This window comes from Halichoerus grypus, chromosome 9, assembly GCF_964656455.1.
Source record: "Halichoerus grypus chromosome 9, mHalGry1.hap1.1, whole genome shotgun sequence".
Taxonomy (NCBI): Eukaryota; Metazoa; Chordata; class Mammalia; order Carnivora; family Phocidae; genus Halichoerus; species Halichoerus grypus.
This window is the reverse complement of record NC_135720.1, coordinates 94,839,257-94,860,518: the sequence shown is the minus strand read 5'-3', so window position 1 is coordinate 94,860,518 and position 21,262 is coordinate 94,839,257. Positions and strand designations below refer to the sequence as shown.

Here is a 21,262-nt window from a genome sequence, read left to right as displayed (position 1 = left end):
GAGCCTTCAGTGAGGGACAGAGAAGTCAGAGGTCAGTTTGGGACATGTTAAGTCTGAAATGTTTATTAGATAGATACCCAAGTAAATATATCAAATTAGGCAGCCCCACATACGGAATTGATGTCTAAATTATCACTACCAACAAAGTGAGATCTGTGCAATAGGTGTAAATCTAAGGGGGGAGGGGTCTTTCACTTATAGATGATCAATAAGCCCATGGCCTAGATGAGGTCAACAGAGAAATGCCTGCTATCCTGGGCCAGTGTGGTAGCAAGGGGAGAAAATATCAGATTCTGGATATATTTGACATTAGTGGATGAATAAGAAGGAACATTGTGCATTTTTTGATGTATATGATCTATCTCAGATGTAGATTGGATTGATACAATCTTTTATTTATTCCCGTGACATATTGCCCTTTAGCTCCTCTTCAGCATTAAGCTATGGTTTAAAATATCCTCCCGGAAAAATGTGTATATACATATGTTGGTACCCTATGAAATTAGAATTTGATGTGCTGAGAATTTATATTAAATTACTCATAGCATATAAAATAGTACACATCCAAGATAGGGTTTATTTTACCATGCTAAAATAAATGTTTGGTTGTGTTTATACTAATTACCCACATAGTGAGTATATTAGTCTGCTGGGGCCGCCATAACAAAAATACCACAGTGTGGGCAGCTTCAACGACAGAAATGTATCTTCTCATAGTTCTGGGGGCTGGAACTTCCAGATCAAGGTCCAGCAGGGTCGGTTTCTGGTGAGACCTCTCTTCCTGGCTTGCCGACTTCCTGGTTTGTCTATGTCCTCACATGACCTTTCCTTGGTGTGGGAGTGCATGGAGGGAGAAGAGTAAGTAAGCGCTCTGTGTCTCTTCTTCCTAGGATGATTATCCTATCAGATCAGGGCCCCACTCTTATGACCTCATTTAACCTGCATAACTTTCAGAGACGCCGTCTTCAAACATAGCCACACAGCGGGTTAGGGCTTCAACATGTAAATTTTGGAGGTATATAAACATTCAGTCAAAGTGCGTAAATTCAGAGTTTATGTTTCAGTGATAGATTCTTGAATATGTTATATTTAGTCAGTGGCATAGCCATACCAATCAGTCCCAAAGCAGAGATATTAATCTATAATAGAGGTCTAGCCTAGACTTTTGTATCTGTTACAGAAGCTATATGCCTCTCTGAGATTCACTTGTGGGATTTCACTCACTATGGGATAGTGCACAGAAGAAGGAACATCTCAGGCTTCCTCAGGGACACAGGAGGGTGGATCTAGAAACATTGTGATTCTTGAGCTGAGACATTATTGGTAGAAAAGTGAGAAACCATGTATAGATGGAACAATGCAAGGGAATCTGGAAAGACTGTGACCCAATTGGGAATAAAAAAGAATTTTCTTGTGGTTGTACCTTCTTTTTTTGTGCAGTGGATAGGCAGGCAGGGAGTTTGGACAGGCAGCTCAAGTAGGGACAAATTGAATCATGAAGTCATAACAGAAATTATTATCTTAATAGCCAATGGCAACAATTCAACTTTTATTTTAAAATGCAAATCTGATCGTACTATTCCTCTATTACTTTATGCATATGTCTATTTGCACTCCTTATATTTTGTTTGGATTTTTTATTATATCTCTCTATTCCATGCCAGGCTGTGGGTGCTCCATGACAGGGACTACACATTTGTGTCTTCAGTATGGCCCCTGGTACATAGTAGGGACTCAGCCAATGCTTCTTGAATGAAAGAGTTTGGAAGTAGCTGTCCACTGAGTTCACTTCCATCAACACAATTCCCTAGTTCTATGATTATAATTCCTAAGAACTCTAAGAGACTAAGATAATCAGAGGTGGAAATCATCTTTAAATTGCATTGCAATTTAATTAAGACCCTACTGGGAAGGATTTTTTTGATTCAGACAATACTGCTTCTGTTCTTTCTCCCCAGATTCTTTGTTTACTTCAGTACACATGGTCTGATTGTTAGCATTTGTTTAAATCTTCAAGTAACTAAATCCTCAGAACAGGGCTGTTTAACTCACTTCATATTTGGGGGGGGGGGGGGCGGTGTTTTTCTTTTTCTACACCTAACTAATTTTGAGTATCAAGGGTTAAATTAGTGTTACATGAGCTCAAATGGATTTTTTTTGATTATTCATTTATAAATGTAACCCACATTCTTCTATTAAATTTAAAAAACTGTTCACTAATGAATTAGTCTCTTTGTTTTTCTTCTAGGTAACGTGAAAGAGGATAATCAATCCAAGTGGAATCTAACTACTCTTCCCTATCGTGGTAATATTTATACATTGTAATTTTTATCTGCATTGTAAATACTACACAATATAATTTAAAACATAGTTACTAGCTTTCTTAAAGATATGCCAATATAAAATTAATTGTGTGGCTTTTTACTAGTCTAATATTGCAAAATGCAACAAAATTACTGTGTTTCTTCCACTCATGTGTCAAAGCAACTGTTTTGCCCATCCATCCTCTGTTTACAGTTATGCTGAGGAATACATTATAATTAAAACCAAAGACGAGATCTTGGTTAAATTTCACAGGTATTTTGATCATATAAATTAATTGTTTGAGGCTGTTTTTGTGTATATATGTTTGGTGGGGGGGTTGTGGAAGCACTCACATGTATCTGTGTTTTCCAGAATGTGAACATCTTTATGTGCTAGATAGAATAAGTATGTAACTATATGGAGCCTTTAGTCAAAATTTTTGTCCAAAATAAAAAGTGTAACAGAACAAAAATCATTTTGATTTGAGCCCATGAACTCACCATAAGCTATATACCTCAAATGCAATTTCTGAAGATTTATTGTTTACATTTGAGAAACTTGGACTCAAGATTTTTTTTTTTTTCCACTCAGTTTTGGCCCTACACACTTCCCATCACTTCTAGATCACAATATGTACCCAGTATAAATGAAAGATGATTCAAATAGCCCACTACTCAGGCCTCAGTAAATTTATACTAACTCTTAGGAAAAAAAAAAAAAAAAAAAAGGAACGTTGGCCCCAAATAGCACATTAGTACATCATTGTGTTTTGCTCATAGACTTCTCACAGTGTTTTGCAGATTCTATATGTACAGATTTGTGTTTACTTTTCCACGACCCGGACATATCCTTGCTTTCAGGAATCAAAGGGATCCAGTCCTGTTTGGAAGTGGCAGAGGCATGTGTAGGGGATGTGGTCTGTAACGCACAGTTGGCCCCTTACCTTAAAGCTTGCTCAGCAAATGGAAATCTGTGTGATGTGAAACACTGCCAAGCAGCCATACGGTTCTTCTATCAGAATATGCCTTTTAACGTTGCCCAGATGTTGGCTTTTTGTGACTGCGCTCAATCTGATATTCCTTGTCAGCAGTCCAAGGAAGCTCTTCACAGCAAGCCATGTGCCGTGGACGTAGCTCCACCCCCTACTTGCCTCGATTTAATTCACAGCTGCCGAAATGATGAATTATGCAGGTGAGTAGAAACACGCATACCTTACTTACTTCGGCCCCTTATTTGTTACAGCCCAGTCCTAACACTTGATCTCATCACATTACCTAGAGTTCCCACCCTCATCCAACATGATGTAAACAAAGCCAGACAACTCATTTTTCAATCTGTGGTGCACGTGTAGTGTCCTCTTTTGAAATTCAAATGCAGAACACGTTTTTGGAATAAGCGAATTCAGTGTGTCAGGATTTGGTAGCCATGAAACAGCATTATTAAAATTATATATTCAAGTTAGACTAATGAATTAGTAAATAGACATGATTGGCATGTCAGTTTAATTTGGTTTTTGGTATGATGACGTAAGGCTGTTAAATACCATAGAGCTTTGGCAAGGTGCCTCTTCAAACTTCAAAATGAATCTTTCTCTCTTAGGCTGGAGATCCGGAAGGAGAGGTAACTTTGGACATCCCCAGCACATATGTATGCCATGATGTCAGAAATGTACCCATTCTCCTCTTCCCAACTTCACACCCTTGATTTTCAGGGGAGTAATGTTAGTCATTTATTTGTTTATTTAAATAAATAATTATCAAGCACCTACTACTATTCTAGGTTCAGTGCACACAAGACCAATATGCTTGCCCTGGAGAGCTTATGTTCTGGTAGGGGGAGAAGGATAATAAGTAAGTCAAATGTATATTATAAGGTAATGAGTGTTGTAGAAATTAACAGGCAAAGGGAGAGAATAGAATGAGTAGCACTGTGAATGGGCAGAAAGAGTTGCAATGTGAACAGTGTGGTCCGAGTAGGGAGCATTTTACCAGATTTAAAGAAGTGGGAGAGTGAGCCTCTCTCAGTAAGCATCTGAGAAAAGAGATACCAAACAGATCAGCCAGTGCTGAGGAAGAAATATGGCATGTCCAAAAAGCAATGAAGGTCGAGCACACATGGCGGAGAGCAATAGGAGATGCAGTTAGACGTTTAAACACTGGAATGGGGGGCAGGCAGGCCTAGATCACATAGGACCTAGAGGGACACTAAGGACTTGGTTTTTACTCCCAGGAAAATGGAGGGGTTTTGGAGGATTTTGAGCAGAGGTATGAATGATCTGGCTCACTTATTAAAACTTCCACTCTTGCTGCTAGCTGAGACTAGATGGAACTTTTGCAGGTAGTTACTCTTGGGAACCATAAATCTAATTCAACACTGGCTTTTTTCTTTTCCTCACTGCAGTCTTCATTAACACATTTCCTTGTATATTCAAGATGAATTTATCTTTTGTGTGGTAAGAAATCCACAGTTAAGTGGGCCTCTTTGGACGAGTAAGAAAATACAGAAAAGAATGAGAGTACTGAATAAATCTGATGAATCAAAATGATTTGTAACATTGATGTTACCAGGTTAAAGGAGTTTTATTTAAACAACCAACATTAAACATATAATTTATGGTTTCATCTTTTGCTTCTTCTTGGAATAATTCTTCATATCAATTTGCCCAGTGTCTTGAATTTTATTTAATTTCATTTAAATAAATAAAACTCCATAAATAGCAAAACCACTTAAAGATCAAAATAAACATTTAATGTGGAAGAGTAGTCTAGTGTGTGATATCTCAGAGTAAGGATTGTCACATTTGTCACCTTGCTTTGACCATTGGCAAGTGAGCTGAAAGATTTAATATCAACTGCCCGAAGGGATGGATTCTTGGTAAACCGCTTTCTTTTAGAATTTAACTATCTCCACTCCTTTACTCTGCCATTCCAACTTTCAGAGTAGCTCCAGATCTTATAAATATTCGTCAAAAAAGACAATTGCTTTCCTACAACACACATTCTGTAAGATAAGGGGTAGAGATCTAAGCAGAGTGCTAGAACATTGGTGTATTTTTTGTTTCAAATTATCACATAGATGGCCAAAGTTCTTAAGAATGTCTTATTGAAGATTCTATTTTATAAAAGTTTATCAGTTAGTTTGAGGCTTTTTAATTATATCTCTTGAGTGAATAATAAAATTAATGATAAAAATATGTCTTACAATGCAATTTAGATATCCTTATTTAGTGAAAAAAGTTCTTATTTAGTGAAATACTGTATTTCATTGACTCTAAGATGCAATTTTTTCTTACACATTTTAATATCCCTAACAGCTTTGGAATGAGTCTTAAGCTCAATGACAAGAAAATATTTATGAAATTAAAACAATAATTTAATTTCCAACAAGTTATTTTAGTTAAGATAATGGTATTTCCTATGGTCAATGAAATAGGATGAAAATGTTTGATTACACTATTTTTATCATCACAAATAGAATATTTATATCTGTCAATCATCTATCTACACTAACAATGAAAACTAGTAATATTTTAGCGAGCCAGGAAAACTTTTTTTAAAGCAATCCCTGTAAAAATACTAGATGTCTCCATGAATTGGTACCCAGTGCCAAGACTGTAGGTATCCTACCTCATTATCCTAAAGTTATTTGCATTCTTTCAGAATGTCATATATCTAAGCTTCCCTATCAAATTAGGTATTTTAATGGCAAGTAATGGGATCTGCTCTTAGAGTCCTTGAGAAGCCCCCTGATGGATTCTGAAGCACACACTCCTGAAAAAACTCATCTTGGCGTCAACACCTTCTCAGATTGATTGGTACAGAGCTGGTAATTTTTCTCCACCAGGACGCCTGGGTTTAACCACCTTTCTGAAATGCTTGGTGCACAGTCTGCAAAATCAGAGTCCCTTAAAAGATGTCATCCTGTTTCCCTCCACCTTTGAATAGCTTGCAATTAACTTTTATGATTTTTAATGTACATATACATGTCTCTTCTTGTATAATTTCTGTCTTTCATGGATTAATTCAAAAAATAAGAACTGTGTACTTTAGATTTCTTTTCACTGTGAGCAAATAATCCCTTAATGAATATTTTATAGAGGCAATGGAAATATTATGCAATATTAGTAGTCAAGATGAAAAGACAAATCCTGTCATTTTCTCAAGCAAATTTTGCCTTAGGGAGATTTCCAGGATTTATATTAACTTATTGTTAATGTAATTCAGATGGAAAAAAATCCAAATTCTTCAGTGAGGATGTTAAGTCTTTCATCTGCTACCTTTTTTGCCAAAGAGCTTATATGTGCAGAGAGGAGAGCATTTGGTCTTAAAATAAAACTTCTGTCCCTGTTCCAGATTCTCCAGAACAGGAGAGGCTTTGAAACTCCTTTATTTATTTGAAAAGGCCAAAGAAGGCTGTATAAAGACCATTTTATCAATCAATTTTGTCTCATAAAGATGTATACTGAGAAATGAGATTGTTTTGCCAATTATAAATGTTTAGGCGCTTACAGAAAATTATAATACATTATATTTTCATATAATACATTATATTTTCATATATTTCATATATATATTTCATATTTTCAAATATGAAAAATTTTCATATTTTCATGAACTCAAGAAAGTAGTGAAACAATATTTGCTTAAAAAAATTCTACTTTTTTAAAAATAAAAATCTGCAATGTACACACTTATTTTAAGTGCCATGGAGTACTTACAAAATCTGATGACATATTAGGTCACAAATCCATGTGCAGAAATTATACCAACCACATTCTTTACATTTCGTAATGTAACTGGAAATCAATAGCAAAAATGAAAACAAAATAATTCCATTTTAAAAATTACCTTTAAATAATTGTTTGAACAAAATACAACATAGAATATCAAGAAAGCAGAATATTAAGAAAATAAGGATAACGAAACATTATACAGCAAAACATTTAAACCTGAAACAGAATTTCTATCATATAAAATATTTTTTGCCATATTTAAATCCTTTTCAAATCATGTAGGTAATGTGTACTAATTTTATGGTTTTTTAATTTAATTTAATTTTTTAAAATTTTATTTATTTATTTGTCAGAGAAAGTGAGAGCACAAGGAGGAGGACTGGCAGGCAAAGGGAGAAGGAGGCTCCCCGCTGAGCAAGGATCCCAATGCAGGACTGGATCCCAGGACCCTGGGATCATGACCTGAGCCAAAGGCAGATGCTTAACTTATTGAGCCACCCAGGCATCCCTGATTTTTTAATTTTAAAATATCCCTTAATTCAGCATATTTTGCAGAATTTCACAACTAATTTTCTGAATGAAATAACTTCCATGAGTAGATAACTCACACAACTTAACTGTAGCAAAATACATATTTAAAAATGAATAAATGGCACCGAGGTACAAATCTATTCTCTATCAACTCATAAATGATAATCCACACTGTCAATACTTATATTTACATGATATTTTCTATATAACCTTTAATTGCATTAAAGGAACATATTTGTTCTTCTGGCTCAAAACTTTTGTAGGATTTTCTTAAATATAAATTTTAATAGATACTAATTATTTTGTCCATTACATTAAAAAGCTGATTACTTTAAGGTTACTTAAAATATGCAATTATTAAAAATAATATTTATGGATTTAAGCAGCACCATGTGGACAAATAAGCTCATGATAAATGTCTATTTACTCAGAGGGTTTTCATGCTTGTTTGATGGTGATCTATCCAAGAAAGGGTAAGAAGTAATTTTAGGTGATAAATATTAAGTAGGAAGATTAATATCCTTGGTTCCACTGAGGATATCTTCTTTCTGTGAAAGTTTTGAAAATGAAATTATTGTACTTTATCCAGACTTTCATTCAAAGCTAGTATAGCACGAATCAAATACGTAGTCAGAAAAGTTATGAATTGATGTCATTCTAATGGATTATCTCAGTCATTAAGTAAACTCCTAATTTTCACGTTAAATTAGCTCTTGCTGCCAGAGAAGCTCAAAGTATTTTATAAATTCTAATTAGTCTGCTCAGAAATATTGAGAAAAAGAGTACAGTACCTTCCATCCTGTGGGAGAACTGGCTGGAAAGATCAAGAGCCTTATATGAAATCACTTGGTGTGAGACAGTGGCCAAAGGCTAGCCATAAAAGCACATTCTGCCTCAGAAATACTGCTACTAATTCCACCAAGTAGTTCATACTGCAAATCGTCACCCATTGAAACAAAATTAGTAGTGAAGGATGATTCAACCAGGGAATCCTAAACTTAGCCTCTGTCTTTCATTGCAAAAGGAAAATAATTCACAATGTTTCTCTACTCGGACAGTCTCTATTGGGATGCTTGTATGTACTAACTTTGTTTTCAGCTATGTATTGGCATTTAGAAGGCCTTTTGTTTGATGCCAGTCTTTCATTAGGTGAGGCAGCACCACATGCTATTGCAAGATAATATTATTCAGGCTAATCCCATTTCTTGATTCTTTCTAGGAGGCGCTATAGAACATTTCAGTCAAAATGCTGGCAGCATGTGACTAGAAAGTGCCATGAAGATGAGCTCTGCATCAGTACCTTAAGCCAGCAGGACCTCATTTGCTCGGGAAGTGATGACTGCAAAGCAGCTTACATTGGTACCTTTGGGACAGTCCTTCAAGTACAGTGTACCTGTAGGACCATTACACAAAGTGAAGAGTCTCTGTGCAAGATTTTCCAACATATGCTTCATAGAAGATCATGTTTTGGTAAGTTATATATATGTAGTAAATTATACACTTTTTTTTTTTTTGTCTATGCAGCACAAAGTGATAATCTAGCATAGAAAATTTAACAAAGACAACCTTATGTTTGCTATTCCATGTTTTTTATTTTTTAAAAGATTTTATTTATTTGAGAGAGAGAGAGTGAGTGAATGAGAAAGAGAGCACAAGGGGCGCAGGTTGAGGAGGCAGAGGGAGGTGGGGCACAGGTTGAGGAGGCAGAGGGAGAAGCAGACTCCCTGCTGAGCAAGGAGCCTGATGTGGGGCTTGATCCTAGGACCGTGGGATCATGACCTGAGCCAAAGGCAGATGCCCAGCTGATTGAGCTGCCCAGGTGCCCCTGCTATTCCATTTTAAAATATATCTTCTGATTATGTTTTGTGTATTTCCTCTTTTACTCATTTATATGTGAGTGGCAGATGTTTTTTAATGTCTATGATTGGTCACTCCTAGGTATTATTTACTGATTTAAATATCAACAGTATGCAAGGTTTATCCTACAAAATTACCGAATATGTCAGTTATCTATCGTGAATAACACCACCAAAATGTAGTAGCTTAAAATAACCATTTATTGGCTCATAATTTTGCACAATGGGCTTAGCTTAGTTGGGTGGTTCTTCTGATGGTCTTGCTTGGGGGACACTCAGAGTAGCTACTGTTAGCTACTCAGCTGAGGCCAGGTGGTCCAAGATGGTGTCCAGCAAGCGCTACTGGTTGGGATGCACGATTCTCCCCCATGTGTCCTCTTTAGCAGTTGACCCTGGACTGTTACACAGGTGACAGCAGCATTCCTAGCAGCTAAGCCCCTATCTGCATGTACTTATCAATTGTCTGCCTTTGTCACATTTGCTAATGTCTCATTGGACAGAGAAAGTCCCATGGCCAAATCCAGAATCACTGTGAGAGGAAACTATACAAGGATGTATATTTTTAAGGTTGGATTCTTTGGGCGATCATTAATTTAATAATCTAATACGGCTGTCCCAACCTCTGTAAAACATTGACTTTTGGATTTAGTTTTTCCACTCTTGGTCTTACCATGTCTGCTGATCTACCCGTAATGAGAGGATGGAAACACATTTTTTAAAGCTATTATTTACCCAATTTTAAGAATAAAAAAACTGAGATTTAGGAATTTAACTAATGTATCCAGAGCCTCAGAATGAGCAAATGGTTGACAGGGATATGTGTATGAGTTTTAGAGAAAAAAATCTAAGGATGTGATTACACACTAATTCAGACTTCTCTATCATCCATCTTCAAGGGTTTGTCCTTATAACTATCCATGTCTTAAAATACCCCCAGGCCCGTTGGCTCTTCATTGTAACCATGGAACCTGCAAATACCATTCCCAGGAGAAAATAATAGATGTTTACTGTTTTACTGCAAACCAGATATTTATATTTACCCATAAATTTGACAGATACAGATATGAATATGTCTATACCATACCAATTTAACCATACATAGATACACAGATTTTAAACGTTTTCTTTTTTCTTAGATACTAAAGAGATACACATTAACTAATGTGATCAAAATTGTGATTTGTTGTGTATTAGGTAATAGATACACAACTCAGAGTGTATGGTTTTAATTCTTACGAGGTCTCTATGGAATTTCTACAATTTCTATAATTAGCACTATTTGAAATCAAATTTCATATTCAATTGAAATCATGATACAGACTGGAAAATTGTAACTCTACATGTGTTGAGTCATATTCTGTAATAATCTTCTTCTCTGATTAATATTAGGTGGCTAATTCTGTTAGAACTAAAGGTACTTATACTGAATGGCTCATAGCATTATAGAAGGAAATACCAAATAAAAAAATTTAAACCAGCAGAAATACATACAGTTACATTACCATGGTAATTTATAAGTGGGTTTCTCCATATTAAATGATATCCGGGAAAAAAAATATGAAAATCCTACAAGTCAGCAATAACTCAGTTCCTAAAAATGCCATTCCCAACAACCTAATTCTAGTTCCAAGCCTGGTTTTCTCCCATATTTTTTTTTTTTTTTTATTATGTTTTGTTAATCACCATACATTACATCATTAGTTTTTGATAGTGCTCCATGATTCATTGTTTGCGTATAACGCCCAGTGCTCCATGCAGTACGTGCCCTCTTTAATACCCATCACCGGGCTAACCCATCCCTCCACCACCCTCCCCTCCAGAACCCTCAGTTTGTTTCTCAGAGTCCATAGTCTCTCATGGTTCATCTCCCCCTCCAATTTCCCCCCCTTCATTTTTCCCTTCCTGCTATCTTCTTTTTTTTTTTTTTTTTAACATAAATGTATTATTTGTCTCAGAGGTACAGGTCTGTGATTCAACAGTCTTACACAATTCACAGTGCTCACCATAGAACATACCCTCCCCAATGTCTATCACCCAGCCACCCCTTGCCTCCCACCCCCCACCACTCCAGCAACCCTCAGTTTGTTTCCTGAGATTAAGAATTCCTCATACTAGTGAGGTCATACGATACATGTCTTTCTCTGATTTATTTCACTCAGCATAATACCCTCCAGTTGTATCCACGACATTGCAAATGGCAAGATTACATTCCTTTTGATGGCTGCATAATATTCCATTGTATATAGATACACCACATCTTCTTTATCCATTCATCTGTCGATGGACAGCTTGGCTCTTTCCATAGTTTGGCTATTGTGGACATTACTGCTATAAACATCAGGGTGCACATACCCCTTCGGATCCCTACATTTGTATCTTTGGGGTAAATACCCGGTAGTGCAATTGCTAGGTCGTAGGGTAGCTCTATTTTCAACTTTTTGAGGAAGCTCCATACTGTTTTCCAGAGTGGTTGCACCAGCTTGCATTCCCACCAACAGTGTAGGAGGGTTCCCCTTTCTCCACATCCCCACCAAGATCTGTCATTTCCTGACTTGTTAATTTTAGCCATTCTGACTGGTGTGAGGTGGTATCTCATTGAGGCTTTGATTTGGATTTCCCTGATGCCGAGCGATGTTGAGCACTTTTTCATGTGTCTGTTGGCCATTTGGATGTCTTCTTTGGAAAAATGTCTGTTCATGTCTTCTGCCCATTTCTTGATTGGATCATTTGTTCTTTGGGTGTTGAGTTTAAGAAATTCTTTATGGATTTTGGATACTAGCCCTTTATCTGATATGTCATTTGCAAATATCTTCTCCCATTCTGTAGGTTGTCTTTTGGTTTTGTTGACTGTTCCTTTTGCTGTGCAAAAGTTTTTATCTTGATGAAGTCCCAATAGTTCATTTTTGTCCTTGCTTCCCTTGCCTTTGGCGACGCTTCTAGGAAGAAGTTGCTGTGGCTGAGGTCGAAGAGGTTGCTGCCTGTGTTCTCCTTTAGGATTTTGAAGGACTCCTGTCTCACATTTAGGTCTTTCAACCATTTTGAGTCTGTTTTTGTGTGTGGTGTAAGGAAATGGCCCAGTTTCATTCTTCTGCATGTGGCTGTCCAATTTTCCCGACACCATTTGTTGAAGAGACTGTCTTTTTTCCATTGGACATTCTTTCCTGCTTTGTCAAAGATGAGTTGACCATAGAGTTGAGGGTCCATTTCTGGGCTCTCTAGTCTGTTCCATTGATCTATGTGTCTGTTTTTGTGCCAGTACCATACTGTCTTGGTGATGACAGCTTTGTAATAGAGCTTGAAGTCCAGAATTGTGATGCCACCAGCTTTGCTTTTCTTTTTCAACATTCCTCTGGCTATTCGGGGTCTTTTCTGGTTCCATACAAATTTTAGGATTATTTGCTCCATTTCTTTGAAAAAAGTTGATGGTATTTTGATAGGGATTCCATTGAATGTGTAGATTGCTCTAGGTAGCATTGACATCTTCACAATATTTGTTCTTCCAATCCATAAGCATGGGACGTTTTTCCATTTCTTTGTGTCTTCCTCAATTTGTTTCATGAGTATTTTATAGTTTTCTGAGTACAGATCCTTTGCCTCTTTGGTTAGATTTATTCCTAGGTATCTTATGGTTTTGGGTGCAATTGTAAATGGGATCGACTCCTTAATGTCTCTTTCTTCTGTCTTGTTGTTGGTGTATAGGAATGCCACTGATTTCTGTGCGTTGATTTTATATCCTGCCACTTTACTGAATTCCTGTATGAGTTCTAGCAGTTTTGGGGTGGAGTCTTTTGGGTTTTCCACATAAAGTATCCTATCATCTGCAAAGAGTGAGAGTTTGACTCCTTCTTTGCTGATTCGGATGCCTTTTCTTTCTTTTTGTTGTCTGATTGCTGTGGCTAGGACTTCTAGTACTATGTTGAATAGCAGTGGTGATAGTGGACATCCCTGCCGTGTTCCTGACCTTAGAGGGAAAGCTCTCAGTTTTTTCCCATTGAGAATGATATTCGCCGTGGGTTTTTCATAGATGGCTTTTATGATATTGAGGTATGTGCCCTCTATCCCTATACTCTGAAGAGTTTTGATCAAGAAAGGATACTGTACTTTGTCAAATGCTTTTTTGCATCTATTGAGAGGATCATATGGTTCTTGATCTTTCTTTTATTAATGTATTGTATCACATTGATTGATTTGCAGATGTTGAACCAACCTTGCAGCCCAGGGATAAATCTCCCTTGGTTGTGGTGAATAATCCTTTTAATGTACTGTTGGATCCTATTGGCTAGTATTTTGGTGAGAATTTTTGCATCCATGTTCATCAAGGATATTGGTCTGTAATTCTCCTTTTTGATGGGGTCTTTTTCTGTTTTGGGATCAAGGTAATGGTGGCCTCATAAAACGAGTTTGGAAGTTTTCCCTCCATTTCTAGTTTTTGCAACAGTTTCAGAAGAATAGATATTAATTCTTCTTTAAATGTTTGGTAGAATTCCCCTGGGAAGCCATCTGGCCCTGGGCTTTTGTTTGTTGGGAGATTTTTGATGACTGCTTCAATTTCCTTAGTGGTTATAGGTCTGTTCAGGTTTTCTATTTCTTCCTGGTTCAGTTTTGGTGGTTTATACTTCTCTAGGAATGCATCCATTTCTTCCAGATTATCTAATTTGCTGGCATAGAGTTGCTCATAATATGTTCTTATAATTGTTTGTATTTCTTTGGTGTTGGTTGTGATCTCTCCTCTTTCGTTCATGATTTTGTTGATTTGGGTCATTTCTCTTTTCTTTTTGATAAGTCTGGCCAGGGGTTTATCAATCTTGTTAATTCTTTCAAAGAACCAGCTCCTAGTTTCGTTGATCTGTTCTACTGTTCTTTTGGATTCTATTTCATTGATTTCTGCTCTGATCTTTATTATTTCTCTTCTCCTGCTGGGTTTAGGTTTTATTTGCTGTTCTTTCTCCAGCTCCTTTAGGTGTAGGGTTAGGTTGTGTATTTGAGACCTTTCTTGTTTCTTGAGAAAAGCTTGTATTGCTATATACTTTCCTCTTAAGACTGCCTTTGCTGCATCCCAAAGATTTTGAACAGTTGTGTTTGCATTTTCGTTTGTTTCCATGAATTTTTTTAATTCTTTTTTATTTTCCTGGTTGACCCATTCATTCTTTAGTAGGATGCTCTTTAGCCTCCATGTATTTGAGTTCTTTCCGACTTTCTTCTTGTGATTGAGTTCTAGCTTCAAAGCATTGTGGTCTGAAAATATGCAGGGAATGGTCCCAATCTTTTGGTACTGGTTGAGACCTGATTTGTGACCTAGGATGTGATCTATTCTGGAGAATGTTCCATGGGCACTAGAGAAGAATGTGTATTCTGTTGCTTTGGGATGGAATGTTCTGAATATATCTGTGAGGTCCATTTGATCCAGTGTGTCATTTAAAGTCTTTATTTCCTTGTTGATCTTTTGCTTAGATGATCTGTCCATTTCAGTGAGGGGGATGTTAAAGTCCCCCACTATTATTGTATTGTTGTCGATGTGTTTCTTTCCTTTTGTTATTAATTGGCTTATATAATTGGCTGCTCCCATGTTAGGGGCATAGGTATTTACAATTGTTAGATCTTCTTGTTGGGTAGACCCTTTAAGTGGGATATAGTATCCTTCCTCATCTCTTACTATAGTCTTTGGTTTAAAATCTAATTTGTCTGATATAAAGATTGCCACCCCAGCTTTCTTTTGTTGTCCATTAGCATGGTAAATGGTTCCCCCCCACACTTTCAATCTGGAGGTGTTTTGGGGTCTCAAATGAGTCTCTTGCAGACAGCATATCGGTGGGTCTTGTTTTTTTATCCAGTCTGATAGTCTGTGTCTTTTGATTGGGGCATTTAGCCTATTTACATTCAGGGTAACTATTGAAAGATATGAATTTAGTGCCATTGTATTGCCTGTAAGGTGACTGTTACTGTATATTGTCTGTGTTCCTTTCTGGTCCATGTTACTTTTAGGCTCTCTCTTTGCTTAGAGGACCCCTTTCCATATTTCTTGTAGGGCTGGCTTCTTGTTTGCAAATTCCTTTAGTTTTTGTTTGTCCTGGAAACTTTTTATTTCTCCTTCTATTTTCAATGACAGCCTAGCTGGATATAGTATTCTTGGCTGCATATTTTTCTCATTTAGTGTTCTGAATATATCATGCCAGTCCTTTCTGGCCTGCCAGGTCTCTGTGGATAGGTCTGTTGCCAATCTAATGTTTCTACCATTGTATGTTATAGATCTCTGCTCCCAAGCTGTTTTCAGGATTTTTTTTCTCTTTGTCTCTGAGACTCGTAAGCATTACTATTAGATGTTGGGGTGTTGACCTATTTTTATTGATTTTGAGGGGGTTCTCTGTGTCTCCTGGATTTTGATGCCTGTTTCCTTCCCCAAATTAGGGAAGTTCTTTGCTATAATTTGCCCCAATATACCTTCTGCCCCCCTCTCTCTTTCTTCTTCTTCTGGGATCTCAATTATTCTAATATTGTTTCATCTTATGGTATCACTTATCTCTCAAATTCTGCCCTCGTGATCCAGTAGTTTATCTCTCTTTTTCTCAGCTTCTTTATTTTCCATCATTTGGTCTTCTATATCACTGATTCTCTCTTCTGCCTCATTTATCCTAGCAGTTAGAGCCTCCATTTTTTATTGAACCTCATTAATAGCCTTTTTGATATCGACTTGGTTAGATTTTAGTTCTTTTATTTCTCCAGAGAGGGTTTCTCTAATATCTTCCATGCTTTTTTCAAGCCCAGCTAGTATCTTTATAATCGTCATTCTGAACTCTAGTTCCAACATCTTACTAATGTCCATATTGATTAGGTCCCTGGAAGTTGGTACTGCCTCTTGTTCTTTTTGTTGAGGTGATTTTGTCCATCTTGTCATTTTGTCCAGCGGAGAATAGATGAATGAGAGAACAAAATGCTAACAGTGTAACAGTGACCCCAGAAAAACATACACTAAACAAATCAGAAGAGACCTGAAACTGGGGGAAAAGAAAGGGAAAGAAAGAAAAAAGAGAAAAAATGAAAAAGATAACGATTAAAAAAAAAAAAGAATATGATCAAATATGATCAGGCTGGCAAATAGATCAGTGCCACACACTAGATTTTGGGTGTATTTTGGTCTCTTAGAAGAAAGTGCCTCCCAAAATTTTAAAGAACAAAAAGCTTGTATATGTAAAAAAATAAGGGTAAATAGGATGAAGGGATGGAATATGAATGTAAAGATGAAAATTATAATAGATTTTATAAAATGAATTGATAAAATAAGTTGGTTGAAAAAAGAAAGAAGAGAAAAAAAAAGGGAGACAATGTGATCAGGCAGGAGACTAGAATAAAGCCATACACTACAGATTTAGGGTATATTTTGATCTGTTAGAAGAAACTGTATCCCAAAATTTTAAAGAGAGAAAAACTTATTCATATACCAAAAATAAGGTTAACTACTATGAAGGGATAGAATATGTCTCTAAAAAATGAAAAATAAAAAAGGTTTTTTAAAAAGGGATTGATAAGATATTGGTTGAAAAAGGGAAAAAGAAAAATTCAAAAAAAAAAAAGAAAAGAAAAAGAAAATTAAAAAAATTAACTTTGAAAGACTAAAGAATCATGGGAAAAAAAGCCATGGATTCTATGTGCAGTGTTCCCCTAGTGCTGGAGTTCTGCTGTTCTCAAAGATCGGTAAACTTGGTCTTGGCTGGCTGTTCTTGCTGATCTTCTGGGGGAGGGGCCTGTTGCCATGGTTCCCAAATGTCTTTGCCAGAGGTGGAATTGCCCCGCCCTTGCTGGTCAGGGCTAAGTAATCTGCTCGGGTTTGCTCTCAGGAGCTTTTGTTCCCTGCAAGCTTTCGGTACAGCTTTGGAGGACAAGAGTGAAAATGGCGGCCTCCCAATCTCCGCCCCAGAGGAGCCGAGAACTCGGGGCCCCACTTCTCAGTGCACTCCCAGAGAAAAGCAGTCAGTCACTCCCGTGTCCCCGGTCTCCAGCTGCACTCCGTGCTCACCTGGCCTGTGACCAAGCATTTCTGTCTCTGGCACCCAACCCCATGTGGAGTCTCCAAACCCAGCAGATCCCTGCGGTGTGCTCCCGCACCGCTCCTCCCGGGGGAGGAAGGGGAGTCTCCCCGGATCTGCCACTTGTTGGGTCCCTGCTGGAGGAGCAGTGGGCCGACAGTGCCGCGGATCTCAGTTTATGGCAACCCCGAGCCTAGAGCCCATGTCTCCGCTCCGTCTCTGCAGCCGGCTTCCCTGCTCCGATACCTGGGAGCTCTGCCGCATTCAGGCACCTCCGGTCTTTCTGTGACCCCGAGGGTCCTGAGACCACACTGTCCCAGCAAGTGTTGCACCCCCCGCTTAGCCACTGGAGCGACATCCCTCAGCGGAGCAGACTCCTCCCATGTGTTTTTAATCATTGTTATACTTTACTTGCATTGTATTTAGCTGCTGTAACCTGTATACAGTGAAGAACATTTGTAGAAAAACAGCAGAAATGGACATTTAAAAAGCCATAAGCATCAAAGTACTATGTAATGTTTTGGAAAAATGAAAACTCAAAACTCTTCCGCTTTCTTTGCTCACTTAGACTAAACTTCGTGAGATTTTCTTTTCAAACGTTACCTACTAAATATAGGAGTTTCAAGTGATAGGTTTGAAGAGTTAAAGGAACATTCGAGGCCTCCCATCACAGTTCTTGAATTAACAGGAAAAGTTTCAAAGCAAGACAAGAACTGAGTCCTTCGGCCTGGCTAGTTCTAACAAACCCTTATCCCTTGCTCCAGGTACTTGAGAAGAAGCACAACGACAGTTTTGAATGAACCATTTCTCTAACATGTTGCATCCTGACTTCTCACATCACTGTGGCATGCTCATGCATTATCACAATGATCCATCAGTGCAGCTCCTTTCCAAAGCTCTTGAGCTTCTGCTCACTCTACTTGAAAGGAGCGGAATGGAGTAGGGCTGAGAGCAGTTATGGAAGATTTTGTTTGGCTTAGAAGCATTATTTTTCAAACTCATTTGACCCCAGACCATTGCCAGGAGGCAATGCATGTTGCTTCAGGTTTTTATGTGCAATGTCATATATATAAAATTCTATTCCATTAATTGTTTTCAATGCCGACTACTACCCACTAACATGGGACTTCATGACTAGCTAATGTGTTGTTTACTGAAGTTTGAAAAACACTTGCTTAGAGCATAAACTCATCTGGAAATAATCTGCATTGAAATATCCAAGCCAGTCTTATAATAATTACAAATAATTATAGGGTAGCTAGCATTTATTGAATGCTTATTTTTGGTCACATCTTCTCATCTAGTCTTAACAATTCAGTGAGCTAGATACATTATTTTCTCTGTTTCACACATGAGGAAAAGGAAGCTAAGAGATGAAATGGCTTGCTCAGGGTTCTACACCCAGGAGCACAAGGCAGACTCAGGATCCAGACCCGGGCTGGCTGACTCGGAGCCCACTGTGTTCTCCTGCTGTGAAATGATAAAGACAAGCTTGTGTCTGCTGAGCATGCTCCAAAGCCCTCTCCGTGGGAACCTCTTAGTTCTGCTATCAGAACTAAGCTTTGAAAACACACAGAAGAACCCACCTCCATTCCTGCGTGCAGGACCAGATTTAGACAAATGAGCATCCTGAACAAACTGTGTATTTGGCCACTAACTTCCTTTTAACTCCACATTTCTAGATCCATACAGACGTCCTTTTCTCTGATATCTTGCAACACAAAGCAAACTTGTGGCAGTTAGAGCTGAGAGAGAGGTGGGAAAATGGAAGAGAGAGGAACTGGTTAAGACAGAGAGGCCTCCAGAAGTGGAAGGAATCAAAGGAGCACTGCTGTGTTTCCTTGTTACGTTGAAGGATTCAGTCTGCAGGTGTGGGTGTACCTGGCACTAACAGGAATGTTCTCTTTTGCCTTGCTCAACGTTGTCTTTTTTAATGTCAACTGTAGTCATCTTAAAGAGATTTGGATACATCCCTATTCTGCCTCTAAAGACTCGCTTTTTTTTTTTCTTTTTGAAGAATGATTTTTAAAAAATAAAAATAAAAAGGGACTACCTTTCTCCATTAAATCCTACAGTGAATGGAAAGCATAACAATACAGAAATAACAGAAGTTTAAACAAAACTTAAAGAAAACAGAAATAAAAATAAATTCTTCCCCCAATCCCATTCTTTAGAGAGTCAAGGTTAAGAAAGTTGGTGCACATTATTTTGAAACTTTTTTTCTTGTAATACATATATAACTTGATTACCTTGTGTGTGCCTAAACAGATGCCCCCCTCACACTGACACACACATACACACATATTTTTTTAATGGAATGAAATTATACATAATTCTTTACAACTTGCTTTTTAACTTAAAAATATATGGGGGGCCATTTGGAAGTACGTACATATTCGATGGCTTTATTCTTTTTAAAGGCTGCATAGTATCCCACGGTATATGTGCACGCACACATGCGTGCATGTGTGTATACCATAATTTATTTAATCTATAACTAATAATGTGGACATTTAGGTTGAATGTGATTGTTTATTATGATAGGCATTGCTGCAATAAATGTTACTTCACATTTTAGTGGGCATTTCAATAGAGTAAATTTCAAACTGTGAGATTACTAGACCATAGGATTTTTATATTTTTAAATTTGGTAAAAATGAAAAAAAATGTTTGTTCCAATTACATTCTTAGAAAAATCTTAATGTTTTAATTTGCATTTTTATTATATGTGATTCTGAACAATTGTTCAGTGGTTTGTTGGAAATATTCTATTTCTTTGACCTACTCATATTCTTTGCCTGAAACATCTGCCTTTTTTAGTATTGGTAAGTGGATTTTTTGTTGCCTATATCAGAAATTTGTATTGATGTGTGAGGATTCACTAATCTGCACACCTCTTACAATAATCTTGATTTCGTAGTCTCTTATGGCAAAGTGATGATCTGTTATATTGTGGGCTTGGGCTCAGATCTTGACCCTGCTATGTGTTATCTGGGTTCTTGAATAGTCAACCATTCTTCAACTGGATAATTTCCACTGCCATTGTAAAAGATGTTTTTTAAGTGATTAATAGTTACCAAAGAAAAAGTAGAATACACAACCCAAAACTGACCCTTAAAATATAGATAACAAACTGGTGGTTGCCAGAGAGGAAGTAGGGGGGGCGGGGAATGGGTGAAATAGGTGAAGGGGATTAAGATTCCACTTGTGGTGATGAGCGCTGAGTAATGTATAGAATTGTGAATCCTTACGTTGTATACCTGAAACTAACATAACACGATGTTAACTATACCTGAAAAAAAAAATAATTTGGGAAAGATTTTTAAAAAATACATGTATGGAAAATAATATATCCACCATTCAGTTTAAGGTATAGAACATTATCATTATTTTTTAAGGTTTTTTTTAAAGATTTTATTTATTTATTTGAGAGGGAGGGCATGTGAGTGAGCTCCTAGAGGAGCAGAGGGAGAGGGACAAGCAGACTCCCTGCTGAGCACAGAGCCCCACGTGGTGTTTGATCCCAAAAACGCTGAGATCATGACCTGAGCCAAAATCAAGAGTCAGATACTTAATCCACAAAGCCACCCAGGCTCCCCTATTTTTTAAGGTTTTTGAAGTTTTACTTCATATCCCATCCTTTCTCCCCAAATTCAGAGGTAACCAATTGCACATCAGTACACACATGCATGATACATAACAGAAATTCACATGCATGATATTGTCTAGGCTCTCAATCTTTACTGCAGATGAGAATCACCAAGAGATTAAAAATTCTGAGGCCCAGTAAACCCAAAAAATTCCAATATGTGAAAGTA

At 37.3% G+C, this 21,262-nt stretch overlaps 1 protein-coding gene across 1 annotated transcript in view; it reads left to right on the top strand.

Moving 5' to 3' along the window:
• Positions 1–21,262, top strand: part of GFRAL (GDNF family receptor alpha like) — a 64,592-nt gene that overhangs the window by 16,406 nt on the left and 26,924 nt on the right. Inside the window, exons 4-6 of the mRNA XM_036120580.1 lie at positions 2,249–2,305; positions 3,165–3,495; positions 8,787–9,037. Coding sequence (XP_035976473.1) covers positions 2,249–2,305; positions 3,165–3,495; positions 8,787–9,037 — 639 coding nt within the window. The remainder of the gene's footprint in view (positions 1–2,248; positions 2,306–3,164; positions 3,496–8,786; positions 9,038–21,262) is intronic.